Genomic DNA, 26,882 nt, shown 5'->3' with positions numbered 1-26,882 from the left:
CTTTGTGTATGCCGAAGCAGCGGAACACAGTTGTGCTGTTAGGAAGGCGACAGCTTGGGTGGGAAATGTTTTTATATTTTTTTGGAGTCAGGATGGCTGTATTTGTTGGGCACCAATATCGCGTTTGTAAATATGTAGAAAGAATACATTTATCTTAGTGGATTTTTTTATTTGTTTGTTTTCAATTATTTTTCCGAGTGGCATTGCCGCCGGTGAGTCTCCCGGTGCTCTGCAGCAGCCATGGACCTGCTGATGACTTTTTGCGAGAAGTGTTTCGGCTCTCCTTTCTAACGGAGTCAACGCAGAGAAACAGCTTGAAGGTGAGTTACCACACATCTGAGGAAGGCTATTTTTTAGTGAGTTTTTTTTTTTTCCAATGGTAATATACGTAAACTAACACGATTAGATGAGGCTGATGACTGCTCAAATATGTATTTATATTGCTGGGATAGGCTCCAGGTGCCCCTTCTCTAAATGAGCCGGTAGTGAAAATGGGTGGATGGTTCGATGAATGATTTGTCCAGGTTTCTTAAGAGTACGCGGCTGTCTTTGTACATATATATGTATACATATTTGTTTAGTAAACTCGTAATGAATGATATACGTATTGCCATGCAACCTGTTAGTGAATGAGTAGTTTCGCGATTTGGTGTGATTCGTTTCGATCATGCTGTTGTGTGTTATTAAATCTGAAATCCGAGTAACCAGATCATATATTGCTACCGGGCTTCATTCAGTTTGCATACAGATCAACAACAGACGTTTAAGAATATTATAAAATTACATTTTTTTTGATTATTCACGTAGGATTTTTTTTTTAAATCTCATTTTATCGTAAATTGCTTTAATTATATTTGAATATGGATTAAAATAATAAATGTCCGAAATATAGTTTATATTCGCTTAACATTGAAAACGTTTATCAGCATTTTAGATATTTACACGTTGTTCGATATATTCAGTTTGCTGAATATTCATGCCTGGGGGAAAAGCTGATGGGGACAGTTGTACTGTCAGTTGGCATTAGTTTAGCAGTTAGGTTTTGGAATCTATTCAAATTTCCAGCACTGTGAATCCTAAGTCGGTTAATGGAATGAGATGGTATGACTAAGGAACTCAGTTTTCGGGGAAGACACTGTCTTTCAGGTTTTTGTTCACAATATTTTTTCCAAAAGCATTTTTTCCCTCATTAAAGGCGCGTTACGTTTTATTTAGAATTCTTATTTCTGGTTTCCAATTTTTTTTTATTTGTATGAGTGTGTGTTTTCTGTAAAAATGGCAAAATGTTAATTTGATCAAATAGGCGTTTTACTACCCTCTCTCTGTCGACATTTTTTACTACTTTTACTTTCCAAGCGTTTCAGTAAAACTGCTTTTTGTTATACCCATGAGATTATATGATTCTAAACTTGATACTTTGCTAGTTGTGTCTGTGTCTCGTTGGTAAATTACCAGCTATCTTGAAAAAATAAGCAATTAATTTTAAAGAGTTAAAAGATTGGGTAAGACCTAAATAAGAGGTGTGGCAACGAATAACAAAAAAAACCTACAGAAGTAAAGTACACATAAATTAGTGATTTCTCTGCAAACAGAACAGTGGTAAGTTATCTAAGTTAAGGGGCTTGTAACATGGACACAAAGTAACTACAATTAGTTATAGTAAAAAGTGAAAACCGATTGTGGCTGTCAAGGAGCTGAGTGTAAGATCTCAAAATACATAATAATGTTTTATAGTGTTTGTTTATTTTTTTTATTTCAGATAAATTTTGTATTCTATGGAAGCGTATTAGGGCGACAGAGAAGAAAAAAAAATATGGACACAGTGAAGAAAAAAGTGTATGTCGAGAATACAGTCAACATGCCGACTTAATTCTCGACATTTCCAATTTAGTGTGTTGAGAAAAGTTGACATATTGACTTTATTCCTTGGGATTAATAAAGTATCTATCTATCTATCTATCTATCTATCTATCTATCTATCTATCTATCTATCTATTCTCGACATTTCACTTTACCCTGGACATTTATGCTGAGGTTGAAGTCGACATGTTGACTTTATTCTCATAGTTTATTTTGTCATTAAAGTAGAATGTTTATTTTAAAATCAATGTTTAACTTACTAGATTTTCTCAAACCCTGTCATAAGTAATGTAGCACTTTAAGTGATTTGTGTTTAGTGTTCCCTGACCCATGTTAATCGTTAATTGTTGTACATGCTTCTTAAACTGACTTCCTCTTGCACTGAGAGGAGGTGCAGACATTGATCGCCACACACAATTCATTAATTTCATGATATTCCTGCTCTTTAAAATTCTAAGATAAAAATACTTGATATCGTTTTCATGATGAAATGCATTAAAGCATGTATTAAACCTGCTGGCACAGTGGCGTGAAGTAGTGCTGGGCGGTGTGACCAAATTTCTATATCACGGTATTTTTCAAAATTCTACCGGTTTCATTGTATTCAACAGTAGTTTTTTCCCCATGCATGAGTGGATGTTAACCTAATTTTCCACTGCAATTAATGCAGTAGACTGGCTAAGAATAACCTATTCCACTGTCATGAGAATTGTTCATTGTACCAAAAAATATTTCAATGTGCACACAAGTATTAATACAGGTTTGCATGGCCCCATAAAGTGATAGTTTTCAAGGGGGTGGCACTAATGAAGAGAATGAATCACATTGCATGACAGTTGCAGTCAAAATATAGAACCTTTTTATTGAACAAATTTTGCAAACAACTTAAGATAAAATTTTGACAACAAATTGTCAAACATCCAAAGAGGCATTTAGGCTTAGTAAAACATCCAGAGGTGCTTGTCAAAAGTTGTATTGCACTGAACATGTCTTAAAAAAGGAATAATAGTAAATATTTCTTGTAAACCAACTACACTTTCTGTTAATGTTAACAATCTCTGTCCACTGACATGTTAGCTATATGGATTGTAATGGCGTTGGTTATCTCGTTCCACTGCTTGCTTTTTTTTTTTCTGTCGTAGGCAGTACCTCTAGCAAACGCGTTTACAAATGACGTCTGACTCTATTGTCCTCTAGCTTTCCCTGAGGACGTGGAGGGTGCCAATCTTAGTTCCATACATTCATGGTACTCCAAAGCATGTTTGTGGCTAAGGTGGTGCAGCAAATTGCTAACATGACAGCATTTGCAGTAAATAGTTGTCTGGTCCACATTTGACCTTTTTAAAATCAAAGTATTTCCAGACAACAGACACGGCTCCTTTTTTTTTGGCAAAAGTTCTTCAGGGTCATCATGTTCAACTTTATCGTCTGCAACAGCTTCAGTTTTGGAATGTTCTCTGTCCATTTTCACCACTCAATACCTCCACTAATGCATGTACTCCATCGCATGCGTGTTTAGCGGTGTAGCAGTGAAAAAGTTCCCCCCTTAAACATTTTGCCGCTGTGCCATGTTCCGAACGTTGTTTAGACTATTTAAACTTGTGTTGCGGTATAAGAAAAATCCATGTATAACCCAGTGCAATACCCATTCATACATCCAGCTTTTTGGAGCCTCGTCACACCTACCATAAAGGTTCTCTACACTCAACGTACACCTGGGGACCCCTTACTGCACGGGAGCAGCACTGCCACCATGCACCTGCCCCCAGACACACACATTTAATACATGCTTTAATGCATTTCATCATGAAAATTATATCAAGTATTTATCTTAGCATTCTAAATGTTCAGAGAGCAGGAATATTGTAAAGTGAATGTTTTCTTTGTGGCAATTGTTGCCTGCACCTCCTCTCAGTGCAAGAGGAAGTTAGTTTAAGAAGCACGCACCAATTAACAACTGGGTCAGTGAACTCTTAATACAATGTATTTAATGTGCTACATTAGTTATGGGGGGTTTGAGAAAATCTAGTAAATTAAACATTGATTTTAAAATGAAGTTTACGACATGGCAAAGTTAAACCAGAGAAAGAAAAAACAAGGGTTTAAAGTGGAAATGTCTACTTTAATCTCAATATAAACGCTGAGAATAAAGTGGAAATAATGACTTTAGTCTTGACGTAAACACCGAGAATAAAGTGGAAATGTTGACTTTATTCTTGACGTACACTTTTGTTTTCTTCACTGTGTCCATTTTTTTTTCTTCTCCATGGTCCTAATAAACTTCCATAGAATTCACAAAAGGATACCAATTACATTGGAACCTCGGTTCACGACCATAATTCGTTCCAAAACTCTGGTCGTAAACCGATTTGGTCGTGAACCAAAGTAATTTCCCCCATAGGGTTCAATGTAAATACAATTAATCCGTTCCAGACCGTACGAACTGTATGTAAATGTATTTTTTTTTTAAAGATTGTTAAGCACAAATATAGTTAACTATACCATAGAAAGCACAGCGTAAAAGTAAACTAAATGTAAAAACATTGAATAACACTGAGAAAACCTTGAACAACAGAGAAAACTAACACTGCAAGAGTTTGCGCTGTAGCGTTACAAACTGCTCGCTAAAAACACTTTTTTTAATGAGTTTTAATTAAGCACAGGGGAAAAATGAACATTTGAAAAATCCGTAATTTAATAAACCACCAAGAAAAGTAACATTGCAACAATGCACGCTATGAACCGATCGCTATAAACAGAAGTGAAATGGAGGTTAAAATCCAACAGAAAAAAGTCTTCATTCAATACAACGAGGTTAAAACAATGCTCAGATCTGTCTCTTTAAAAAACAAGCCTTATGCATCCAGCCGTCTCTCTCTCACGTGCATCTGTGTGTGTGTCTCTTGTGCACGCGTCTGTGTGTGTGTGTGTCTCTCTCTTGCGCGTGCGCATGCCTGTGTGTATGTCTCTCGTGCGTGCTTGTGTCTGTGTGTGTGTGTGTGTGTGTGTGTGTCTCTCTCGTGCACATGTCTGTCTCTGTGTGTGTGTCTCTCTCTCGTGTGTGTGTGTGTGTGTGTCTCTCGCGCGTCTGTGTGTGCGTGTGTGTCTGTCTCTCTCTCGTGTGCGTGTGTCTGTGTGTCTCTCTCTCTCTCTCGCCGCACAGGGAGGGACTGAACATGTGCGGAAATCATCGGCGCGCACAAACAGAAAGGGAAATTGGCTTGTTTCTATACCGAGTCAGTGGTCATGAATAGATGCAAAAGTTTGCCGAACTTTTTGGTCGTAAACCGATTTGTACGTGTTCCGAGACGTTCGTGAACGGAGGTTCCACTGTATGTAATTTAAAAAGTTATATGTAAATAGCATTAAGTAGTGTTTTTTAAAATTCGTTCTTATTTCAAGTAATTGCTGTGACACTTTATTTTTAAAAATTGTTCAAGTATTTGTATGTTTTTAGATATTGATAAGAATTAGCATGTGATCAAATACTGCCTTTTTTTTTTTCTTCAGAATGCAAACATTGAGAAGAAAATGTGCTTTACTTGATTCTAATATGAAGGAAAAAAAGCCTGAACAGTCCCAAAATGATTCCTTGTGTTCCACCAGGAGGTCCGGTAGATATAAGGGAGTAAGTGATGTGGAAGAAAGGCCTTTGTCTAACTCTCTGGGCAAGAAGAAGTGTGTACTTCTTCAGAAGAAAAATACAAATCTCTCAGTAGCTAAAGGGTCTACTCAACAGACTGCAAAAATTAATCAGTCAAAAATAGTTGTTTCCAAAAGAAAACAAAACTCAAAGGAAACAAGCTCTTATGAGGGCGACAGTAATGTTGAAAAAAGCCATAGGCCCTTATCAAAATGTAATTCTCGCACCTGTAAAACCAAAAAGGAAGTGAAAGAGACTTCCTCTAAAAGAACTCTAAGACCAAGTAAGAGCCAGCAAAGTGGCCCTGTTGGCCGTGACAGAAAACCGAATAATAATTCTGGGAACTCTAGCACTTTCAACTGTGTAAGACTAAGAAAAAAAACTGAGCCTCCCTTGGCCAGAAGTTCTCTGAGAAATGCACATGATATTGTGTTGAAGAACTCCCCTCAGAATCAAATAGGCATGAGGCTGAGAAACCGCCAAGAAGCTGTGAAACCTGACACTTTTAAGGGAGATGGTAAGGTCCAAATAAAATCTGACATCAAAAAAGAAGTTGGAACAAATGGGGACAAAGTACGTGCATGCAAAGATCTCTCTACTCTGTCTCTACGTACTCGAGAAAGCAACACTATAACAAATGCTTCTAAGACAGTTTTACTCAACAGAAAAAGGTCATCAAGTATAGAAGACTCACCTTTTCATTCAAAAAGAAAAAGACAGAAAATGGAGCCTATGTCCAAAACAGCAAATTCTTCTCAAAAGAGAGTTAAAACATCCAAAAGTGGAAAAAAGTTCAGGAATGGTATTATTCATATTAAAAGTAATGGTAATAAAAAAATGGTTAATTCTGGAAAAACAGTTGTAAAGGGTTGTAGACAACCTAAAATACCCCAAAATCTAGAAAAGGGTAAGGACAGAACAGGTAAAAATATGAGAAATCTAAGGGATCCTATAAAGAAAGTCTGTAGCAGAGTAAACAGAAGATCAGTTGCATCCTCTGAGAAAAAAACCAAAGCCAATTTAAACTCCAGATATATGAACCAGGAGCATGAATCTGTTCAATGTAAAGAGGGCACTTCAGTGACTAAGCACGTTGGTGCTAATACAAGAGCATCTCCCCCATTGGTAGCTCTGCTGAAAGTGATCAAAAAGTCTAAGCTCTACAAATCTACAAAGCCACATATTGACAGAGCATGCACAGCACATGTGCATGGTGAACATAACACAAAATGTTCTAGCTTAATAGAAGAGAAACAAAAGCTAGATCTGAGCTCTTCAGTTCAACAGAGTGGAGATGAAACAACCTGCAGCAGGAAAAAGAGGCAGAAGAAAAACAGTGAGCAGAAGTGCTCGGATCCCAAGTCAGGTGTAGTTGACGATGAAGAGAAGGGAAAGGAGTTAAAGACAGTGGCACATTTTTCAACACATGTTGTTGATCCATGTGATATTTCACTGCAGGGACTCGGGGCACACAGTCAAAGAGATCACTTTTCTAGTAGTGACTTACAGAATCATGACAAATCACAGACACTTCCAAAGAAAAGACATTCAGAAAAAAAAAAAAATTCTGGCTCTTTAGGAATACAAAAGGAGAAAAACGACAGGCAGTCTTCTGCAAATCGTAAAAAGCCCACAAGCCCAGGTGTACTGAAGACTAAGTCTAGCCACCAGAAACGCAATGAAGAGAATCCTCAAGCAAAGGCAAAGCCTTGCTTAACTGCTATGAAAGAAGAGGTTCCAAAACCCAGTAAGCAGTTGAACTTGCTGGCTCTATGTGAGGAAATTGCAGAGGAAATTGCTTCTGATACAGTAGAGGTGTGTAGGACTGATGAAGGCAATTTGGCAGGGGAAATCCAAGTACAACCAGCTGAGATGGATACAACAGAAAAAAATGAATCTGTTTCTCCCTCTGATGTCCTTCCTTTGCCACAGATCCAGGATGAAACCCCAGCAGAGCCACCAAAAAAGCGTTTTTTCACAAGCCAGATAACTGTACCTTTAAAAAGTAAAGAGAAAAAGAAAATATCAATGACTGAGAGATTACGACAAAGTGAACTTCTCAAACATAGCTTCAGTTGGGCAAGAGTTAAGCAATTTAAGGCAGCTGAAAATGCTCAAAAACAGTCCGCAGGCTCCTTGCTGGCGAGGGAAAACACAGTGCCCACTGTGCCTGAGCAGAAGAGATTACAGGCATTCAGCTGTAAGCTACGGCTACCAGATTTGCCAAATGGTATTCTTGGAAACAAGAGGGAGCCTACTGTGGAAAATTATTTCAAACCTAGAGCAAAATATTCTGCAGATGACTTTGAACTTGATGGCTTGAATGATGAGCTTAAGAATACTACAGAAGATAAATTGCAGCAGAATGTGAACCTGCAGCCTCAGGTGGAAAAAACTGTAAGTATGTTGATAAAATAAACTATGAGAATAAAGTCAACATGTCGACTTTAATCTCGACATAAACGGGCAAATTAAAGTGGAAATGTCGAGAATAAAGTCAACATGTCGTCACACTATTACACAGTACCCAGGTACATTACACAGTATTGAAAAAAAATAAAGTACAACTTGGCCTGAAATATTATCTAGTAGTATAGAAACAGTATTCACACATTTGAACATAATGGTCCACATCTGACCTTTTAAAACCAAAGTATCTCCAGGCAACAGGCATGGCTCCTTTTTTTTGGCAAACATTCTTCTGTGTCATCATGTTCAACTTTATTGTCCGCTAAAACTTCAGTTTCGGAATGTTCTCTGTCCATTTTCACCACGCAATAACTCCACTACCGCGTGTACTCCGTTGCATAGGTGTTTGGCGGTGTAGCAGTGAAAAGGGCACCTGCGCAATACCTCCACTAACACATGTACTGCGTTGCATGCATTTGTAACGGTGTAGCAGTGCAAAAGCTCCCCCCTTAAACAGTTTCCTGCTGTGCCACGTTCCGAACGTTGTTTAGACAGTTTAAACCAGTGTAACGATATAAGAAAAATCCATATCATAAAAATAAACGGTTTTCGCTATGAACCGGTATACCGCTCAGCACTACTAATGAGTAACTTAAAACTATAGAGAATGGAAAAAATCCTAAACAATGTATTAACAGTATGCTGCAGCTTATTATTTTGCTAGATACAAAAAGGAAATCAATAGTTTTTAATACAAGATTTTAAAACCATGTTATGCATTATACATTGTGGGTCACTAAAACTTGATCGATTAGTTACACTACTGAAATGACATATAAAGTAATTTGAGAACTACAGTATGCTGTATGTTTTCATGTTTAGAATCTTATGACTTGTGATGGACCATACTTATATTTCAAAAAGGTAATTCTGCATGTTGGTGAAGAAAACTAAAATTAGATAGATAGATAGATAGTGGAATAGTATAAGATATAATTAGTCCTTCTTATTAATAACTTTTTTTTTCCCCAACAGCAGCTTTAGGATTTTACTAAAGGCATCTCTGTTCATCCAAATCTATGCGAAAAAATTGTGTGTTTGCATTTGTCACCTTTGGAAGCTCTACTGGGCATTGACAGTGCTATATTTTGTAGAGGTTCAGGCCTGAAACGTTTCAGTGGAGTGTTTATAATGTTTTTTTTATTCTTGTATTTATGTACACAATGAGAATATCTTTTTCATTTGTATCTTGTATGTGAATCTGTGCAGTTGTCGTAATGCTTAAAGTACTCCAGTATTCTAAAGTACATGCATATAAAAGTGCCTTCCAATCAGGTTCACTGCCTGAGCTACAGTGAAGCTGTACAAGTAAAGGAAAAGAGAGGTAATGTTAACGATCACATGACTTTTTTTTCCTTGTGATTTAATTTCCATGCAACTTTTATCACTGAATAGTCTTCACTAAGAAAATCGCAAGCTAATGAACCACATGCACCTCATGTCAAAAAATGTATGTAGCGCCAATAATTTTAAATGCACATTTGCATATGTCTATAGAAGGAGTTCAGTTTGGCCATTTATGGAATTATGTCTGCCTTCCCAAGTGTGTGATTTTTGTATGTGGCAGTGTATGAATGTATCACCTAATTGTAAATCAATCTGGCATTTGTGTTACAATCAGGAAATTATGTATAGATATAGATAGGGTGGTCCAGATCTAATTATGCAATTTTCATTACGCTATAACGTATTAAGTTTATTACATAGAATATCGCCCAAAAAATCCTGGAAAATCGAGAAATGTGCAAACTGACGACATGAAGAATCGTCTTCGCGCTGAACTGGAATCGTCCCTGCATAAATCAAAGTCATCCAGACGATCTGGATCTGCATAATTAGATCTGGACCACCCTGTGTGTGTGTATTTTTATTTATTTTTTTTTAACCAGAATATGTGATTACCTTGGAGCATTTTTGAAACCGTGACATAAAATGAGAACCAAACCACTCCTATTTTAGAATACAGGCAGCAAACTACACAGGTGGAGGTAGAATAAGTGCTAGTATTTTGTGCTACTGTATTTAAATTTACATATACTTAAGTTTTATTTTTAACTGTTCCCTATCAGGATGTAAACTCCTTTCCTGAAAGTTCCCTTGATGGAGGCTTCTCTGTATGTTTGAAACTGAAAGAAACTCCAAAGAAACCATCTTCTAATAGTGAGTGCCTTATTTTATTTTTATTTCTAAATGTTTTTATTTCCAAGGAATTTAAGAAAATCTAGGCAACTAAACGTCAGCCCTCAACTTGCTCCATACCAGGCGAACAGTGAGGTTATGCATATAATGGATTTGGGAGTTCATAGATTTCCATTTGATGAAAACCTTGGATAAAGTTTCCCTTTTTTTTGTTTGCCAAATTCTCGCTTAAATCATCTGACACGTTCTCTACAAAATGGTAAAAAGTATAACCTAAACTATTGATTGAAAATGAATGTTTAAATGATGTCATTCATTTTGATGGGATTGTTTAGCATATATATTGTTGCAGCATTCTTAGTTATACTATCACCAATCTGACATTTGTTACAAAGTGGTAAAACATTAAAGGCTATACTGTTTATTGAAAAATGACAAGAATTAATAATATACCATATTTAAATTATTTCGTCCTTTGTCCCTGTTGCCTTTTTTGTCAGCAAGAGACAAAAGAAAAAGATATCGTAGTAGTAATTTAAAAAGTTATTAAAAAAAAAAACAGTTCTAATTTAGTAAAATTCTTTAACTCTAAAGCAGTGGATGGTGCAGAGGCAAAAACTGCTGACTTATAACCGAAAGTTTGCTGGTTCGAGTCCTAGCGCTCAGCATTTTGAGTAGTGAGCTGCTATTATTATTATATTACTATAAAAAAAAAAAAAAATAGATGTAATTGATTTGAGTTTGTAACACCCGGTTTAAATTTTGGCTACTTGTAAAAGTTAGCGCTTTTTTTTTTTATTTTATTATTTATTCTTCAGTTTTATTCTCTCAGTGACGTTCATGTTGTATAACGAACTTGCCTCTCCTTCTCTGAGTTCATTGTGTTTACCTCTTTTCATAAGAGCAGCAATGACCACAGTTGGTTGATGCCTGCTCAGAATTATTTGTTGTACTGACAATCAAAGATACAATTACCCATGACCTCTATCAGACTTGTTAAAGGCAGAACCGTAACAACAGACAAAATCTTCACAGCACTTTTGCTCGCTAATAGACTGCTGCACTGCAGCACAACTCTGCTTGGCACCATAAAGTCCAACGGGAACTTCCATCTAAGTAATACCATCGAAGAACACTTTCTTTTGATTGACATTTGAGCTTGGGTTTGTAACTCATTGACAGCAACATGTAAATCGATGGATTTTTTTTTCTTTGGTTATATTCTTGAATAAAAGCGCACACATTTATTTGATATTTTGACTAAAATCTTTACACATTATACCCTTTGTCATTATTAGTATAACATGGAAAAATTTTTGCTTTAGGTATGTGTTCAACATTTCTTGCCTCGCATTTCCTCTCATCCTACACTGACCCAGATCTTTGTAGACACGGAATACATGAAATGCATGTGTTGCAAATAACAATATCTGTATTATTTACCCTATACAACTCTGGGCACCTCAGACACCGATAAGGAGCCTTGAGCTGGGAGAACTTTTTGTCTCTTAGTTGAGCTCCATCAAGGGGGGTGGAGGGGGTGGGATTAGCAGGCTGCTTTCCACTTGTGCTGATCGACACATTTCCAAGACAAAAGACGCCGATGGAGAGGTGCGAAGGAATTTAAGGTGACCCAGGATTACGCGTGTTTTTTCGTAGGCGTCAGGGATTCTGGTGTTAAATACAATGAGGGAGTCGGCAGTATGGATGGATGTGGGTAGCCTGTTCCACCAACTCAGAACTACATAGGAACAGAGTCTGAATTGGTATGTGATACCATTCAGAGGTGGCATCACCAGACACTGTTCACTGGTAGAACTGAGTGAGCGAGAAGGAACATAGCACTGACAACAGTTTTCTAGGCAAGCATCAGGGATTTGAACTTCATATGCTGTTACAGAGAGCCAGTGCCCCCCAACCATGGGAGTTGAGGAAAGTGCTGTCAGTGTTACCGTGTTTTCTGGTTGAATCCTTGTCTCTATCAGACCAATCACTTGGAGACCCCTTTGGACAAAAGCTGGAGTAAAGTCTTAAAGTCTCCTTTGTTGACCACAGACTAGCAGTTGCACAAGCCAGAGTAGAAGAGAGTATCTGACATGGTGGCTTGATACAGCACACAAAGGTTGTCTGGGTCTCTTCTTCTCCTGGTAAAGGGGCAAGAGAAACATCTTTTGTTAATAATGGGAATGTATTGTTGAAACACATTGACAGCAAAACAAAGAACAGTACTTTGTTCAAGTAGGAGTGCCTATTGCTTTGCTCATTGGACTCACACAGGTAGACTCCCAGTCTTTACACAAGGAGGGCTGCAGATGAGGGCTGACGCTTGCATTGATGCTTGTGCAAGTGCACCCCAAGTCTCAAGTAGGGAGCAGTAATGAGCCCAGTTGAGAGCAACAATGCAAATAGCAACTCAAAGTAGGGGGCAGCACTCGTTAAGCAGAGCATTACTAAGCAGTAGTAGGCAAACAAAGATGTGGATGTATTGCTAGGTTTAGAGCACAATGCTAAGCAGTTAAATCAGTTTTATAACAATAATAACTACCGTAGATCCCGGAATACAGGCCGACCCGGTATATTAGCCGAGCCCCTTCTCTACCTACTAAATTACATGTATTTGCCGATGACCGGTATTTAAGCCGACCCCCTTTTCCATGTTCTCCACCGATGTTTATCGGTGAGAATTTGAGACTGCCGGCATTTTTGATATATAATATAATGTGCATAATTTACCAAAACGCCAATCATTTTTCTAATGCACTAACCAAAAAGTTATAAAAAGTGCCAAGCCTACTTCAATTAAGCTAGGAGCATGGCGGCAGCGGCTCAGGGCTCTCCTTTTCAGTGCACTTTTTTGTTGTTTTTGTACTTTTTTTTTTTGTCCTTGTTTGTGCACGATCGGTTTGGCGAACATCCGCTACACCATTCAGAACCTTATAGACATCGGTGTCCAGAGCCAGACATCTGTTTCGAGTGTTTTTCATCACATTCAATTCAATTCAATTCAACATCCCAGACAACATAGCGAGACCAGCGGGCTCTCCGTGGATTGTTGTCGGGTCTAGGAGACAACACAGACGGAGGAGGGAAAGAAAGCAGAAGCCGGGCCGCAGATCCGGCGTTATGCTAAAGCTAAAAAACAACCATACAAGCCTTATACAGAACCTTTTTCTGCACTGAAGGAGCTGCTTTTAATGTCCATCTTTGTTTCGATTGCGATCGCTTACTTTTACCTTCTTTTCCTTCCCTAGCAATTATGTGTCTTGCTTGCATGGTCTTAATGAATTATATATATAGGTAAATCACTGCAATGACGGAAATTACATCCACAAACACATGTATCTGGGCTCCGACTGACGCTACTAACGCTCTCGGTTGTTTGTTTACAATCGCGCAAGGGGATACACGTGACCGCATCCGTTTCGTAACGCAAGATGTTGATCGTAAATCAAAACAAAAAATTTCATTTTAAACTTCCTGATTATTTATTATAAATTTTATTAATAAAATCAACAACTAAAACACTTTTTTGAATAAATTCTTTATTTAATTTAAAGTACCGGCATGCAAAGTTACTTCTTCATCTGAAAGATGGCTCTGTGGTTTCGTCATTATTTACTTCCGTATTCATCGGCAAAACCGGCATTGCGCTGGAAATCTTGAATCTGAAACGATACTCGTTGTATAAACCGACCCCCAAACTCCAAGCCAAAAATCTAGGACAAAATTCTCGGCTTATATAACGGGATCTACGGTATGTGCAGAGAAGTGTGTGAAATACAAGTATAATCACTAAAGGAAATCCAAACTTGAAAACATTTACCTCTTGAAACAGAGGTAACTTCTGGATTTCCTTGGCATAGTATATAATATATAATTAATTATCTTCCCAAACATCATAAGTGCAATAGTCTGCACTTATATACGAAGATGAATGAATAAATGAACGAATAACTGCACCTCCAAACTAATAAGAGACTAAATTTGTAAAATACAAATGCCTAGCATCAATGCACAGTTCAGTCCCTTTGATTTACCAGGGCATGTATGACCAGTCGTATTATCCAATATGACATTCCATAGAGTGCAATCTCCTTCAGCAGAGCTCTGCGCTGGGGTATTGCTCGCACCAGTAACAGAAGATGCAGTTTTCTTTGATTGTTCATGGTACAATATATGTTTGCATATAAATATATATTCTAGGAATTCTTAAGTATGTTGTTGTTTTCAATTGCTACCAAATGAGCTTTAAATTGCAACTGAATACTTGTTTTTAAGTGTTTCAAGAACAACATTTGCAAATTAATACATTTACATGTTTTGATGTGAATAATGCCATTATTATTTAATTATGTAATGTCCTTATTCATAACTGTAACGTAGTTAGGCATTGGTCTTAGTTGTCTCACAGGCTCCCTAGTTTTCATAATAGTAGATGGCATTATTTTTTTGTGTTATTATTGATTAGTTATTATTTCTTGGTCAACTGCATTAAGGACCTCCACTCTCACATTTACACATTCTATTTTATGTCAATTACCAGTAAGTACAACTTTTCTAACTAAATAAAACAAAATTTTAAGCTGTCCCACAATAAACCATACATCGCAACAGTTTCATGGTTAAAGTCACAGGTACTTAATCTGCCAATACGGCATCATCCTGTGTGCTTTTTGTGCATTTATAGATGTTATCAAAGATTGGTTCTTGTCACTCATCTTTGATATTTTAATGACATCTTCCTCTTGTTGAAGGTATTGAAATAAACCAGCACTATGAAGCCTCTGTCAACAATCAGAATTTGTCAGAAAAAGAAATGTAAGTACCATAATACATTCTGATGTATTCTAAAATAACTTAGAAAATATCTTCACTGGCCCAGAATAAATGGATATGGGTGTTCTATGCACCTTGTGCTTCAGGGATTGTGTCCCTATGATGCAATGGAGTAGGCAGTTTCAGAGCATAGATGAAAGGATATTGTGGCAACTGGCTGTGAACCAAGAAGAAGCAGTAAACTAATGAAGCCTGTGATTATTTATTTATTTATTTTTTGTTTGTGAGTGTTCGCTCACAACAGTATTATGAAATAATTAACAGCACTCTAATCCACAGTAAATGCAATGTAAATGTCAATATTCTCCAAAATTAATTTGTCCAGTTTATTATTAGTAAACACATTTCAGTTTAGTCCAGTGTGCAAAAATAATAATGACTAATGTTGTTATTATTATATGGTTGGTGTGTTGAAGCATAAACAGATAAACATGCAAAATATATTAAGAGAGATGCTAGGAAATACACATTTATACTTGTGCCCCAACCAGTCCACATTCCAACTGTTATAGGTTAGCAATGTTCAGAAATGGTTTACACATTTGCTCCAGATCTGAGCAAGTACTACAGTGGAGTTTAAGAAGATAGATAAAAATAGGAAAGACGTAGTTATGGTTAATGAAAACCATGCTGTTAACTAAAAGTTATTGTGAGTAGGAGATACAAGGAAGATAGAGTAGTAAAGATAAATAGGAAGAATACAGAATGAGGTTTACTTATGGTCAGGATTCACAAGTTACCTAGCAGGGAGAGCTATTGTTTAAATCTCAAGGGTCAGTGGTAGCCCAAGATGGAAAATTAGATGGAGAGAGAACACGTAGAGTGCAGTGTGGATGGAGTAATTTTAAGAAGGAATCAGGATTATTATTAATGATTATTATGTGTTTAAAGAATCAAGGTGATGGTTAAAGGTAAAATTTCTAAGAAATTGGTAAGGCACCAGGGGGAGAACAGGATGTGGTAGAAATGAGAATGTTGAGATGGATGTATGGAGTTATTTGAAAAAAAAAATCAGAATAACAAATGAAACAAAGGGAGGAGAAGTATCTAAGAAAGTACAGGAAAGTAGAGTTAAGTGGTATGAACATGTGATGAGGAGAGACAATTAATATGTGGACAGAAGAGTGATGATAAAGAAACTGCAGGGGAAGAGATAGCTGGGAAAGCCAAAGTGGAGGTGGATTGATAGAGAAAAGAAAGACTTGAAAGAAAATGGTCAGACTGGGGAGGAAGTGCAGGACCAAGCTGTAGGGAGAAGGTGGGTCAAACAAATCAACCCCACACAGAACAGTTGAAGACGAAGTAGTAGAACATAGTTGCATCACTTCGGCAAAAGGTTTCCCATAACAACAGGTTCCCTCAATCATTACTGCATATTTTTATTTGTGTCACATACACTTAATCACTTCTAGTGGTGAAGTTTGATAATTTTCACAAATATGACTACTTTACAAAAATGAACATGTTATCAAGCAGATGTACTACTTGTTAACACTGTTGCATTTTGTCTTCTGAGAATAAGTATTAAGATATTTCATATAGGTGTAGAGAATAATTTCTGGTTAGAAAGATATACGTAAAGTGCCCCTTTAGCTTGAACTTCATTATTTAGTATAGATAATATAGTGTGTGCTTGGTGTGTGGGTGTGTTTGTGTGTGTCCTGCGGTGGGTTGGCACCCTGCCCGGGATTGGTTCCTGCCTTGTGCCCTGTGTTGGCTGGGATTGGCTCCAGCAGACCCCTGTGGCCCTGTGTTTGGATTCAGCGGGTTAGAAAATGGATGGATGGATAATATATGAAATGGGCAGCACAACTGTGTGTTGGTTAGTGCTTCTGCCATAGAGCTCCAGGGGCTCAGCTTTGATTTCCAGGCTGATTACAGTCTAGTGGAGTTTGAACGTTGTTCCCATGTTAGCATGGGTTGATTTGTGTAAGATTGTGTCTAATATTTAGTACCTAGTAAAAGAATGCTGCACCCTACAATACTTATGTCCAGCATCCTTTGTAGTCAAATGCTTCTGCATATTTTCCTAAAAGGTTTGTTTTGAAAGACAGCAGTGTTGATCACTGCACAGTATTTTTACTTTTTTGAAATTTACTTTTAGGCAGGAGACCTAACAGATAGCAGACCTGTTGATTGTTGATATAAACATTAAGAGAGACTTGCTTATTACAGGTTTTCAAACTATTAAAAATGTTCTTCATGGACAGATTAACACCGCTGATTAAATGTTGCATTCACATATACATTATGGCTTTTGTTGAAACTGTAGTTTTAGATTGGGTCAAATATATCATGAAGTTTAACTTTCCTCTTTATGACAGGGTGCCTTGTCCGACTCGTCCTCCTCCAGGAAAGATTGTCCCTCAGCCCTCTAATGTAAAACTGCAAAAAGAAATTAAGAAGTTGAAAGAAGCTGAAAAAGACGGCATACAACAAACAATTATTGTAAGTGCAGTTTGTTCCACCCAAAAAACGTAGCTTGAGATAGAAAGTGAACATGCACTGGTTCTGTTTGCTGTTATAGTCACTGTCTGTTGTTTTAAGAGTTTGCGTGTATCTGTTCAACTGTACTGTATTCTTCAGAGTTGTGATTAGCACCCTGTTATGGTCCATTTTGATTTAACACATAAAGGGGGCAGAGTTTAGAGTTTTAAGGATCTGAATAAAGTGAAAACTGATTTGATAGTCCATCATGTGAACTGACTAATTAGTAGCAATTCTCTTTACACAGGATGCTGGTCAAAAACGGTTTGGAGCAGTTTCCTGTAACCAATGTGGGATGTTGTATTCTGCATCAAGTCCAGAAGATGGGGCCCAGCATCTTCTATTTCATAACCAGTTTATGAGTGCAGTGAAATATGTGGTAAGCATGACATGGCATACAAAGTCTTGTAAAGTTAAGCAAGTGTTGAGGTCTATCTTTTTCTTCCATCACACGTCTGCATTATACATTCTCAATTTAATAAAGCCTATGAAAGATGTTTGTTTTCCTGTTCCATAATTAATAACCACAACTTTAGAGTCAACGTTCATTGATTTTTCCTGAAATGGCTAAATCTGCAATAGGATCACTGGGCCTAGTCCAGCTGTGTTGAGTGCTAGGAAAAATGCAACACTGAATGGCACAGCAGGTCACATTCTTACATGCTTTCATCAACTTAATATAAACACTTCTGGGGATATGGGTGGAAACTAGGCCTCTTCTTGTGAAAAAAAAAATGCACAATATGTTCAAAAAATCATTTTTAACACAAGCACTGATTGTAAGGCAGTAACTTACCCAGGAAGAGATGCTAATCCATTGCAGACCATATGAACTCATAACTACATTTATCAAAAAGAGCTCATTTTGAGACGCCTATTAACCTAATATGTACATCTTCACAGTTTGGGGGGAGAACGTCTGAAATCATCATAGTTAGCAACTATGTGAGGATTCAAGTCAAGATCCCTGGATCCATGAAATAAGAGTGCACACTACTTTACTTTCCTGGAACTCAGATTTTCTTGTAAGATCTAGGAACATGAAATTTGGTGGGCACTGCAAACCTAGTGATACTGCTGAGTGACAGAAGCAAGGATTTAACCAAAGTAGGAAATGTGACTGTATGTGTGGGTGAGAAGATGTTACTCAAAAGTGCTTTATCTGAATTTTTTTTTCCAATGTGCACCTGTTGATTTTTATTCCCCATATTGTACACACACATAGGACACACTTTAGTGTAATGTAATATTCTTTAATGTGTTTTATCTATGTGCTCATGATTTTAAGTGTTTTATGAAAAATAGACACTTGCAAGGGAAAATAGAAGATAAAAATTAATTCTTGGTATTTAAATTTTTGCAGTGGTTGACTTTTTTCAAATTAACTTTTTTTTTTTTTAAAAACTATACTAGGGTTGGAAAAAAGAGAGAATCTTTGGGGAGTACCCTGATGGCAAAATTATAGTTGTTCTGCCAGATGATCCTAAATATGCACTAAAAAAGGTATTGCTTAATTATAAAAATATGTAAAGTATCATCACTGGAATTGTTCACCCAGAACTTCATATTTATATTGCTTTTCAGATGGGAGGCAAAAATGGGTGGCACAGGATAGTGGTGGAGTCCAGCAAGGCTCCAGGAAGAAGAGAGTAACAAGTACTGGGATGGATATCCTGTTTTATCATGCCAGTGCTGAACCAAAGGCAAGGTTAGGGGCAGCACCTGGTGGGCATGCCTTCTGTTTGTTAGCAGTGTCCCGGAACGGCTAAGAATAAGAGTGATGTAGAGAGAAGATTTTGGCCATGGCAAACTTGCTGTTTCCTCTGATAGCTTATAGGGCAGGCAACCCTGCAGTTGTTTGGAACACCAGGATTTCTTAATAAAAAGAGACTTTGGTCATGAGAGCTGACAGGAGGTTCACAGACCTTTAGGCTGACAAGGGGCATCACCTCCCTCTAGGCTGAGAGACCCGGGTCAAAAGTTGCTGTTTTATTTGCAGAGGAACTATGAGTGCTGCACTAGATGCACGGTCCTTTTAAGGGTACTGACCGTTCAGGTCAGCAGGGACACCAAAGATCAATTGAAAACCATTTGCCTTCTGTTAGAATAGAAACCCTGCCCCTAATTAGATCTAGGGCTGCATTGGAAGTCATGTCAGGAGGGAAATCAAACCCAGATAATTATCTTAGGGCTAAAGAGACAGTAGAGTTATGGTTTTCTTCTGTTTAGTTTGTGCTTTGTGTTCTCCCTATATTTATTTCTCCCTAGTACTTACTTTTGTCTAATAAAGAAACTGTTTTTGAATATCCTGCTCTCCTTGGCTTTAGTTTGGGTTTGAGGGCTGCTAGTATACAGGCCACTCTTTATGACAATGAATATTGGGAAGCACAGGAAAATCAAAAAACAAAATCATTTCCCAAAGAGTTGGGTATAGAGATATAAGAAACACATTTTATTTTGCAGACTGGCAGTTGGAATGGAATTAAAATAGTGAGCTGGTAACATATTCCTTATATTTGTTTTTTCATATAGATATGCTTGTTAAGTCATTCTTAACATTAAAAAAACATTACAAAAACTTTTTGTGGACAAATGAGTCTGTGGTTTCCAGTCATATAACCAACTAACTATTCATGCTTTTATTTTAATTTTAATTTATTCTATAGGACATTTTTGAGTAGCTAATGAGAACTTGGTTACTGTGTTCATCATATTAGCTTATGGGTAGTCAATCTTAAACCTGTCATATGAGCTGTCAATGTGTGCTTAAAGTGTGTTTATTCCCTGCTTTTTCTGATAAGAGATCTGACCAGTCATAGTTCAGCTGGAGTTGCATTTGAAAGTGCTACTGTTGGGTACATTTTAGGCCTTTGCAGGCTGCACACACCCTTTCTTTCTTTGGTCGGGTGTCACCTTCAGCATATCCTCAGACCACAGGAAAAAACCAGAGCCCAGTGTTGTATTCAGTCTCATAAGATGTAAGCTTCCTCACTGATGCATTCAGTCCTTAAGATCAAAATGATGGGACGTAAAGTGATTTTACAGCATACATTTGTTTATGCCCATTACAGAATTGGTCAGAAATTTGGTTTCCCTCTACAATGACTTTTATATTGGCTAGTGCTGACAAATTCATGGAAATAAATGTAGTGCTGCTTTATAAATGACCCTTCTGGAATTTAGTGGTGTACTTTTTGAATTATTGCTCTCTTGCAAACTGCCATCCAATCCCACTAGCCGTGTATTGTCTCTGCAGTGAGATCTAACAATAAATCCTCCAGAATAACATCTCTGCAGCAATTTTTATTTGAAGCAATCCTTCCATTCACTCTGAGGAGACCAGCTTTGCAAAATGAAGAACAATTTTTTTGTGCATAATTTAAATTTAAAATAAACAGATTTTACACAAAATGCCCTTAAATGTGATGGAGAAACAGCCAGTTGTTTCTGAGAACAGGGTAAAAAGCTAAGGAATAAACAATATACTGGATGTTAAAATGTTAAACAGTTAATCGCTGTACATATTGGATGTACAATCCTGACAGAGCTTTCTTGTTTAATGCTTTATAGATCAACTTTTACAATTCACAAAACAGAAACGTAGTGTGTGTTTTATTAGGTGTACAATTTTATTTTAATGTTTGCTTATTTTCCTAATAACATTGTTTCAGGTTGAAGAGATAAGGGAGATGGTGGACAAGGACTTGGGCTTCCAGCAAGTCGAAACAAAGTGTCCTTCTAACACCAAAACCTTTCTTTTCATTTCTAATGATAAGAAGGTGGTTGGCTGCCTTATAGCAGAACATATTCAGGAGGTCAGTTGCTTAAACCTAAATGCTTTGCTAGTTTTGGTAATAATTAATCTTGCAAAAGACTATACAAAATAGCAGAACACATTCTGGTGTTTATAGAGAGCATTCTTGTAATGCTGTGCAACACTGTGATCCAGATGTATGTAAAAATTCCACTTCACTACTTTAAACATTCTACTCGTCGGTTGAAGAGGTAAAAGAATATTTATTTTGAAACTAAAATAAAAAATAGTAAAAAAAAATAAATAAATAAATTGAAGTACTCTCCAGTCTATCCATGTTATCTATGTATGTATTTATGCATTCCTTCATTCATACAATTAACCCAGTTTCTGTTTTTGTGGGCCCAGAGCCTATCTTGGCAGCATTGAACAAAAAGCAGTCCATCAGAGAGCCCACTGAAACACACACAGTGGGGTAGTCTGGTATTCCCAGTTACCCTAACAAGAACATGTTGGGTGGGGGTTATGTAGACTCCCAACAGTCAGAGGATCTGAACCTCAGGATGCTGGATCTGTACGGCAGCAGCACTAACCATTTTGCTAAGGAGCTGCCTTTGTTTCATGAAGTATTTTTTTTTTAAACACAAAGAGAAGCGTACTGTAACTAGATTCTCACGTGACGCAGCCTTAAAATCAGCAGTGCAAGTCAAGGTCAAGCTGTGCTCCTTTAAAGTGCGGCTACACTTGAGCAAGGCCTCTCCATAGTAACACTCTCTGTAACAGTCTTCTGAAAAGTGATAAATGTACATTCTAGTGCTGTCTGGCAAGTAATTCTAGGCATTCATGCCAGCACTTTGGGATCATTGGCCTTGTCTCGGTGTCTTTGTTTCCAGGATTCCTTTCACCATTACTAGAGAAAGTCAGTTAGCATGATAATCTGTTTTTACACAAGCTTTCGAGTAGGGCTTATGAGGCATCAAAGACCTAATGATGCAAAAATGATTGTGCTTATAAGTTTTTAATTGTTTTAGATTGGACCCCAAATCAATATCAGGTAATCAATAAAATAACTACTTCACTACATTGTTTATAAGTAAAATTAAGATTTATATTATGTCATTCTTGTTTATTGTCATGCAAATCATCAGTCCATTTAAACATCTTTTAGTTCATACACTCCACTGGTACAGAGCTTATTCTTTAAATTACACCTCAGTTTTGATAAACATTTCATATGCTGAATATTTAACATTTGAACTACCTTTTGTAAACATTTGTCTTGCTGATTGTGGTGGAATTTATGTAATCTTTTTAAGTAAGATTAAAACAAATTTTAAATGTAATTTATTAGGGATATTAAGCGCACCAAAGGAAACTTTGGTACCTCATGTAGTTACCTTTTCTTTTTGCCTGTGATATTATAACTTCTTTTTGTAGTTAATCCATTTATGGATAAAAGTGGCAAACCTATTCCAAATGAGTGTTTTCATAAAGTGCACCTTTATGTTAATCCCAGAACAAAAAACAACTGTTCTTTGCTGATCTTTAGGGTTTTAGGGTTATAGAAGAAAAGGTTCCAGACGGTCCAGAGGGTGAAAAAGTCATGTTTGAACGACAGCGAGCCTGGTGCTGCTCCACAACCCCTGAACCAGCCATTTGTGGAATTAGCCGTATCTGGGTGTTCAGTCTTATGCGGCGAAGAGGAATTGCTTCTAGAATGATGGACTGTCTGAGGTATTGTTTAGTCTCTTTCCTTGTCTGTGATAGATAATGCCGTCTAGCTGATATATACTGTAACGTTGTGTGTCTTAGTCTGCTATACATGAGCACATTATGCTGCACCCCCAGATTGAGATTCAAGTAAAAGCCCAGTAGGCTAATGGCCATTATAAATGGGACTAGAGTTCTTTACTACTTCATGCAGTCGTATTTAACAGAATTTAGTAAATCCCAATAAATCTCTTACTTCTAGCACATTCTTATAGCTGTTTATTTTTCATGAACTTTCAACTTGTTTTTCAAGTTATAACTAATCACTAATAACTATAACTAATCAGCAAGTCATAATTGCTTCACATGCCTAATGTTAAATAAACTACATCAGTTCAGACAAATATTTTCTGTTGTTTTAATCCTGTTGCTGTCGTTTTAGTTGCGCTTATGGGTCTCATTGTTGATGGGCACCATCTCACCCTTTAATGTGACCAAGCCCGCTGGTTTTAAATGTACCAAGATCACCATTCACTCCATTTTACGAGCACACCCTGCTGTTCATGGCATGTGGAGTATTTACGAGCAAAACGGAGGTGTCTGGAAGCTGCAGAGATACTAACTCGATGTTGCACTCTGGGTGCACTGCCTATCACAGAGGCGAGTCGCCCTTGGTTCAGTGTCAATACATTAATCTGTTGAATATTTTGCACTTTTGCTGTTTATTTCATTCCTTATCACGTATTTTAGATTTTAAATGTAGTACTTGATCTTTTGAAACAAACACTAACAGTGGGAAAATATTTTTTATCTATGCATTTATTTTTTGCAAATAACATGCAGGTGTTGCTTGTATCTCTTTTCTTGAAGTAGATGTCTTATGCCTATTTGTGGATTATAAAGTGTTTTTCCTCCCTCAGGAGCAAATTTATTTATGGTTCCTATCTCAGTAAAGAAGAAATTGCATTTTCGGATCCGACCCCTGATGGGAAGCTCTTTGCAACACGTTATTTTGGGACTCCCCAGTTTCTGGTCTACAATTTTGTCAGTGCCATCCATAAATGAGACAAAGTGAGGATTAAAGAGTCTGTAAAACTGTCAGCACATGTGGCTGCTGCTTCCAGTATTCGCATGTCTGCTCCATTTCACTGGATGACTGATGCTGATTTCTAAAGCACTGACTAAAATCCAAACTCTACAGCAAAATGTACTTTTGAAAATGTGATCAGTGGTGACGTTGAATCTTGTGGGCCTCCCTTGATGACCATTTGTAAGCCATTAAAGTTGGAATTGCTGGTCAATCCATTGGTTGTTCCTCACTATTAGAAAACCTTTTCGGCGGATTTTCCTCATGAAGGACAAACATGAGAGTTTTTGATTTCAAGTGCTCAGGTCTTCAACAACTATCTTATTAATGTATATTTTGGCTTTCTTTTTAACAGAAAAACAACTGTTTATTTTTTCCTTATCCTTTCAGTTCTTTGCTATTTTTAAAAGAGTATTTTGTGAGTACATTTTTTAAAGAGAAAATAATGTATTTTAAATGTAATTATTGAGGAATAAATTTTAAAAGTATTTTTCCTTCTTTGAGAGTGCCAAGTTAGCTAGCTCAGTGGATCATCAACTAATAATGGAGGTTTAATTTGGACGTACGGTATTTAGTAGCATACCATTTGACACAAAGTTGACCATTTGAAGAAGTATAGGGAGTTGTTTTTTCTTTTTGTTTTTTTTTTGGGTTATCAAAGCACTGGAAGAGAGAAGATGACTTTGTTCACCAGATTATTTAACATGTGGAAAAACTAGCACTTTACTTTTGCAAAATGAATGCAATGTCTGTAACAATACCTAGAGGATGCTGTTTCACTGGTCAATAAACCCAGCTCGCATAGGTGCTCTCTGAATGTGTTTGTGTTTAATTTTATTTAGTCTGCATCCAAATCAGGCCTTGACGTCTTACTACTCGTTGTCCTTTTTATCTGGCACCAGCAGGAGAGTAAAGAGAACATTTTAGTTTTGCATGCCGTGGTGTTTTTGTTCACTGTGTTGTTCATTGGTAACTAAACGCCGAGTCACATTAGACAACACTTCCAGCAATTTTCGGTCATAGCCTTCATTTACATAGTCTTAGTGCAGCGGTGGCAGACTGTGGTGCACTTCTGAGAATCCCTTCACCTAGTCTGACATACCCAGTGACTTGCCCTGATTTAGCCGCTGGGTCAGGCTTTGTGGGCATGAAAGCTGACAACCAATTAATGCTCATCCAGACGTACAGTAGTGATGGACCTTATAAACAGAAGAGAAGATCGTCTGTCTGACATCTCATGTTTTTGTACCGTGACAGAATAGAAAATGAAAAAGTGTAGAGACTGCAGCTGAGCTTGCTGTAGCTGTTAACCCTTTGTACAGCATTGTCTGCTGACTAGAAGTCGTATAATGTAACACGGGCTTAAGCATCGTGCTGAGGAAGGAGACCGATAGTGAAAGTTTCGGTTCAATACCAGTACTGATATCTACAGAGCGAAATACATTTCTATTACTGTATAGTTGATACAGGTCTCTGAAATTTGGCTCTAAAAGGAACATTTAGAAGGTGTGAAAAAATAATTGCGTTTATGAACATGTGATCAGTTAGCTTACTTTATCATTAGAAAGCTTTTTATCTACCTGCTTTCTTGTACAAATCCAAATCAATAGTTCCATACATCACTTTTATACCAAGGTGATATGGAACTACTGAAGAAGATCAGCAGGTATTCAAGGTCAGTTTTATATGGAGATCTGACCAGAACTAGACCTGATGTCAATGTACCAGGGGACAATGTCAGGCAATTTTGAGTGTTTTCTAAAAATGCTGGTAACCGTGACAGCAGCCAAAAAGGATTTTCAACTAGCGATGACCTATTCAATAAAATTCAGCCTTTTTTGGGCAAAATAATGTAACATCTGCTCATATAATATCCAGCAGGTAATTGAGCAAAGAGGATTTAAAAAAAAAAATAAAACTCTTTGTTTCCCATTGTATCACCGTTTCAGAGGAGCGACCGTGTCTCCTTGGGGTGCGTTCAGCCCCCCTCTTCACAATGCGAGCGGCAGACTGGCTACAACTGGGGGTTGGGTGCTAAAGGTGCCGGGGGGGCTTGCCCCTCTAGTTTTTAATAAAAATATCCAGAATATTCAATCCATTGCTTCAGGCAGTCAGCTCAGGTAAATTTCATTTGTTTCTTATAATCCCAGATCTTCCTGTGCAATTAAGAACAGTAAAAACTTTAGTTTCATTTTTAACTAAAATACACTTCTAAGAAGTGAGTACAAGACCCCTGGCTTGTCCGAGCTTTGCATAGGTGTTGACACATTGATTATTGTGAATTTCTCTAAGCTGTGTTGTATTGTCAGACTAAATGGAGGCCAAAGTTGTGCTGGTAAGCCCCCGTCTGTTATTGACAGGCCCAAATTCACACCCTTGCCAGGTTGAAGCCTAACAGGAGCTCCATATCATAGTTTACAAGGGCTTTATGTGCCTCCATATGGAGAACAGGTCATTATGCTAACTTGCTAAATCCTCAGAGTGATGTTATGACAGTGAGGCACACAAGTACAGAAGGCAGAAAGGAAAGTAAAAAGAAAAGGAAAAAAGATGAACTTGGCACCAAGCAAACCGTACAAACTGCAACCTCCCACAGATCATATAGCCTTTTAAAATGTGACATACAACAAGACTTGACGCTAAGCTGCTTTTTCTTAGTACATTAGTTTATGCAAACATTTTACTTTGTCGATTTTAGATTCAGAGCAGATTGCTCAATGTGTACCCAGCTGATAAAAAGTGCACCCAAAACAAGGTCAACATCACACAAGAACTTTATAATGCAGTATCTTGTTGATTATTACTTAAATATACAGTGGGATGCAAAAGTTTGGGCAACCTTGTTAATAGTCATTATTTTCCTGTATAAATCATTGCTTGTTACGATAAAAAATGTC

General features: G+C 37.3%; 1 protein-coding gene across 1 annotated transcript; it reads left to right on the top strand.

Annotated features, from left to right (window-relative positions):
- esco1 (establishment of sister chromatid cohesion N-acetyltransferase 1) lies at positions 1–25,898 on the top strand. Its single transcript, XM_039754724.1, has 10 exons — positions 1–320; positions 5,371–7,900; positions 10,042–10,132; positions 14,866–14,929; positions 17,272–17,395; positions 17,682–17,813; positions 18,848–18,937; positions 21,106–21,249; positions 22,738–22,922; positions 23,819–25,898. The coding sequence occupies exons 2-10, from the start codon at positions 5,372–5,374 to the stop codon at positions 23,961–23,963; spliced, it is 3,504 nt and encodes a 1,167-aa protein (XP_039610658.1). The 5' UTR covers positions 1–320; position 5,371; the 3' UTR covers positions 23,964–25,898.
- The last annotated feature ends 984 nt before the right edge of the window (positions 25,899–26,882 follow it).

This window comes from Polypterus senegalus, chromosome 5 (assembly GCF_016835505.1).
Source record: "Polypterus senegalus isolate Bchr_013 chromosome 5, ASM1683550v1, whole genome shotgun sequence".
In the NCBI taxonomy this organism is placed as follows: Eukaryota; Metazoa; Chordata; class Cladistia; order Polypteriformes; family Polypteridae; genus Polypterus; species Polypterus senegalus.
The sequence above is the reverse complement of the archived record's forward strand: the minus strand, read 5'-3'. Positions and strand labels throughout refer to the sequence as shown.